The sequence below is a fragment of the Chenopodium album genome, chromosome 4 (genome assembly GCF_948465745.1).
Source record: "Chenopodium album chromosome 4, dcCheAlbu1.1, whole genome shotgun sequence".
In the NCBI taxonomy this organism is placed as follows: Eukaryota; Viridiplantae; Streptophyta; class Magnoliopsida; order Caryophyllales; family Amaranthaceae; genus Chenopodium; species Chenopodium album.
Window position 1 is genome coordinate 9,076,697 of NC_137837.1, and position 4,100 is coordinate 9,080,796.

Genomic DNA, 4,100 nt, shown 5'->3' on the forward strand with positions numbered 1-4,100 from the left:
ACTTTAAAAGAGAGGGGATGGGATTTGAACCCATAACCTTTGTGTCACGCTGACTCTGATACCATGCTAACGGATCATCTCAACCAAAAGCTTAAGCTAATGATTGAGACCCAGGAATATGTTTTATAATCTATTAAAAAGTACTATATACACCCAGATTAGGGCATTATTTCATCTATATCTACAGGAATATTGAAAAAATTAACATAATCAATTAATCTGTCAAACTTTGCCAGCTTTGGTTTATTTTTTTTATTTTAAGAGAATGACTTAAAAATACTTGAGATTTGAGAACACGTATTTTTTTATTTTAATATATACGACTAGTCAACTTAGAAGTACAACTGTACAAAAGGCTAGTTCTTCTAGTGACTAAACTAATAAATAGCTCTAATACTAAAATAATTAAGGTAATAATGAAAAGGAAAGTCAGATAAAAATAGAAATTAAAGAAGATATATATTAATAATGTATATTAGGACTATTATTGAGCAACTAATTAAGCTGAGGATTATACAATAATCAAGGGAGCTAAGGTTAATATTCATGGGAGAGGGCAAAGTTGTGGTGTTCATTGTTGTGGGTTTCCTAGGTTTGGCAGCTGCTGCTCTTGCTTTTGCTGCTGAAGCCACTAAAATTAAGGTAATATATTTGTCTAATTTAATGAATTTCTTTTCATTATTATTCCTCAACAATTAGCTAGCTTGTTAATAGATTATATTGTATGTGTATAAAAAAGAATTTGCGAGTTTATTACACCCTCCGTCCCCGAAAGAACGAACCTTTTGGGTTGATTTCGCGGGTATTAAGAAAGTTAAATCAAAAGAAGTAAAAGTATATTGAAAAGATAAATTTATATGAGGTTTGTAAAAAAGTAGAGAGAGAAAATCAAATTTTTATATAGAAAAGCTAATTTTGCACAAATATTGTTGCAAATTGGTGAGTGTTTTAATGCAACTGGGTCATTCTTTTTGGGACTAAAATTAGGCCAAATAGGTCGTTCTTTCGGGGATGGAGGTAGTAAGAAATAATAACAATAGTTGAACTTTTAAGTGACGATATATGACTGTTTGTGTTTACTATACCATCACATTATTAGTTTGTGATGAAGAGAATTGAATAAAAGAAATTAAGCATAAATTTATTTTAAAATGAAGAAATAAATTAAACAATCCACATACTCGTTGTAAAAATGAAAAACACAACAAAATTCAGATAGTCAGAATGTTCTTCGTAATAAGTTATGGTCTTGTTTTGAATTATAAATTATGATTTTGTTCATGTTGATGATTATTAGGTATCGGATATTAATGTAACGGAATTGAATACATGTGAATACCCAAGCTCTCCAGCAAACATACTTGGATACACAGCAGCTTTGCTAACATTTATCGCTCAAATTACTGTTAGTGTTGTAGCTCGTTGTGCTTGTTGGCCAAGCGATTCCAACAGTCAATCCCCTGGAGTAACCTTTGCTTTCATTTTATCCTGGTAATCGTCTAAATTAAAGATATTTACCAGGTATCATTTGTACAAGTTTGGAATTAATCAATCTTACTCGTCGTATTATATAAAAATTAATTAGTACTTCGCATAAATCAAAGATACAATATGTAGAGCAAATGTCCATATCTATGCTTAATAATTTTTAAAGTTATTATCATTACTAATGCATGTCGGCCCACTAATTTTAAAACTAATAAGATGGTTTACTGGCATGTCATGTCATGTCACATGTGCAAGGCCTTCTTTCTTTAATGATTAGCACGAAACGACTTTTTTATTATCCATTTTAGGCATAACCTATTTGAGCTAAGGCATGCTAGCTAGCACGACACATGGGCCTACTACATATCTCGGTCCATTTCTAGCTTTATTTCCAACTTTAAAGTTCGAGTGGAGGGAAGTTAATTGGTATGAACAAAATGAGTATTCCCTAAGGTCTAGGTACCGCGAATTCAAATACCCTAGAGCATAAGAGTTATTTGCCTTATTGAATTGGTGCCAACTTTCTTTCTTGTTAATTTGTCATTTGTGACAGGGTTGGTTCTATTATAGGAATTGGTCTCCTAGTATATGCTGCTAATCTTAGCACTCGTCAAGAGTTTCTCGGCTCAATAGGACTTTGCTACACCCTAAAAACTGGATTATTTGCTTCTGGTGGCGTTCTAGCACTTCTTGCTTGTATCCTTGGCATGTCTTCCTCCTACAGCTTCTCGACCAATCGCCGTTCATCAACTCCAGTTCCATATCATGGTGGCATTGGCATGGCTAATTCTCAGTTTGTTAGTGATGCCTCTACATACTCCAACCTCAACCCTAAGCAACAACAATATGTTTGAATTATTTTTTACTTGCAACTAGTTTCTTTGTGGAGCTTGAGATCAATAGAGTGCTTTTAACTTCGGATTGAAATTCGCATAATTTGTAAATTTGGGGGAAAAAAAGTGTAAATGCATTGAATTGTAGAAACAAAAGTTGTTTCACTCTATCAAGTTGTTTGATGCCAGTCTCACTCGGAGGGACTACAACGACACAAGATTGATTTTATGCTATCTCAATTTTTACAACTTGGAAAAACTAACTAGCTATGCTCGCCTAAACATTGTTATCAATATATTTCAATAATAGTTGTTCTTTTGTACAATCGATCTAATAAAAATATTAGAGATTTGAATTCTAAAACGAGTATTTTGGAAAATAATGGCAATCCCATTCAAAGCTAATACATGAAAAATACGTTATGCATCTTCAATTCGAAATCCAATACATGACATGTATATCTATAGAACTCCTATGCTTCCCAAATAGCCCCTCCTCGATGTCCCTCTCTGGCACCACGAAGACATTATGATTTCCCCCCTCACATCCCGACTCATCAACCCCTCCCACATCCACCAAAGTCAACTCACTAGGGTCCGGCACAAGATACGCCAGAAAATAGGACATGAAGTGTAAGAATTCCGGAAAAAGCTTCTAAGTACTCGAAAGTCAGAACAATGAGAAGCAGAGTAAAGGAAGGACGGATTTCATTGATGATTTTAGAGAGAGAAAATTCTTACAATGTTGAGAGAGAAAGAGAAATCTAGAATGAATTGAATTAAAGAAAATACAACTTGCATAGCTATTAATACCAGCTCTCATTATTACAGGAGAATTGATGAGCTGTTAATTCTGTAACAACCTCTAACCAACTATCTGACGTGGCACAAATTGTTATAACAACTTGAGCTGAGGTGTATTACTTAACACACCCCCCCCCCCCCCCCTCAAACTAGGCAGGGCTTAGTCATGTCGTCATGCCAAGTTTGGAGAGCAAATCATTGAACTGAGCAGAGGGAAGAATCTTGGTGAGCACATTTGCCAACCGAGAAGAAGTAGGGAGATAAGTAAGCTGAATCATGTCTTCCATGACCTTATCTCTAGTAAAATGACAGTCAATATCAATGTGTTTGGCGGTGCGTTCATGGAACACAGGGATTTTGGCAAATATGTATTGTTGATTGATTGTCACAATGAAGAACAACAAGGAGTAGATTTGTCACCCAATCTCAGCCAACAGCCTAACCATCCAAATAAGCTCAGTAGATGCACTGGTCATTGCCCTATATTTAGACTCAGATGAGGATTTAGAAATAGTTGGCTGCTTCTTAGACTTCCAACTGATAAGAGATCTCCCAAACCGCAGAACATAACCTGTAACATATCTTCTTGAATTAATATTACTTTATAATGGAACTAAAAATGTCTAGTGCCAAGAATGACTCATGTTCATCTCCAACCGTAGTCAAGATCATAAATTGAATTGATAGCTCTCATTATAATAAGAACATAATATAAATTATCGATTTGAGTTTGATTCACAAATGGAACAACTCGAACATGACCCAATTTGATTCTGACCTAATATGAATACACTACTAGAAAACAGGGAAATAACGACGGACTACTTCCGACGGACCAATTATTCCGTCGGAAATATCGAATTTTTCGACGGGACGGAATAAAAATCCGTCGTAATATATGGGCTTTCCGACGGATATTTCCGTAGGAAATTACTTTTTCCGACGGATTTTTAGTCCGTCGGAATTTTTTTTTTT

The 4,100-nt window shown here is 34.8% G+C and overlaps 1 protein-coding gene across 1 annotated transcript; it reads left to right on the top strand.

Annotated features, from left to right (window-relative positions):
* Positions 1-546: 546 nt before the first annotated feature.
* LOC145626615 (protein MODIFYING WALL LIGNIN-1-like) lies at positions 547-2,342 on the top strand. The gene is made up of 3 exons (XM_081679077.1): positions 547-642; positions 1,298-1,491; positions 2,042-2,342. The coding sequence occupies exons 1-3, from the start codon at positions 547-549 to the stop codon at positions 2,340-2,342; spliced, it is 591 nt and encodes a 196-aa protein (XP_081535203.1).
* The last annotated feature ends 1,758 nt before the right edge of the window (positions 2,343-4,100 follow it).

Coding starts and splice junctions, on each gene's coding strand:
- LOC145626615 (XM_081679077.1), top strand. CDS start 547: ATGGGAGAGGGCAAAGTTGTGGTGTTCATTGTTGTGGGTTTCCTAGGT. Junction 643..1,297: donor CTGAAGCCACTAAAATTAAG/GTAATATATTTG, acceptor GATGATTATTAG/GTATCGGATATTAATGTAAC. Junction 1,492..2,041: donor TTTGCTTTCATTTTATCCTG/GTAATCGTCTAA, acceptor CATTTGTGACAG/GGTTGGTTCTATTATAGGAA.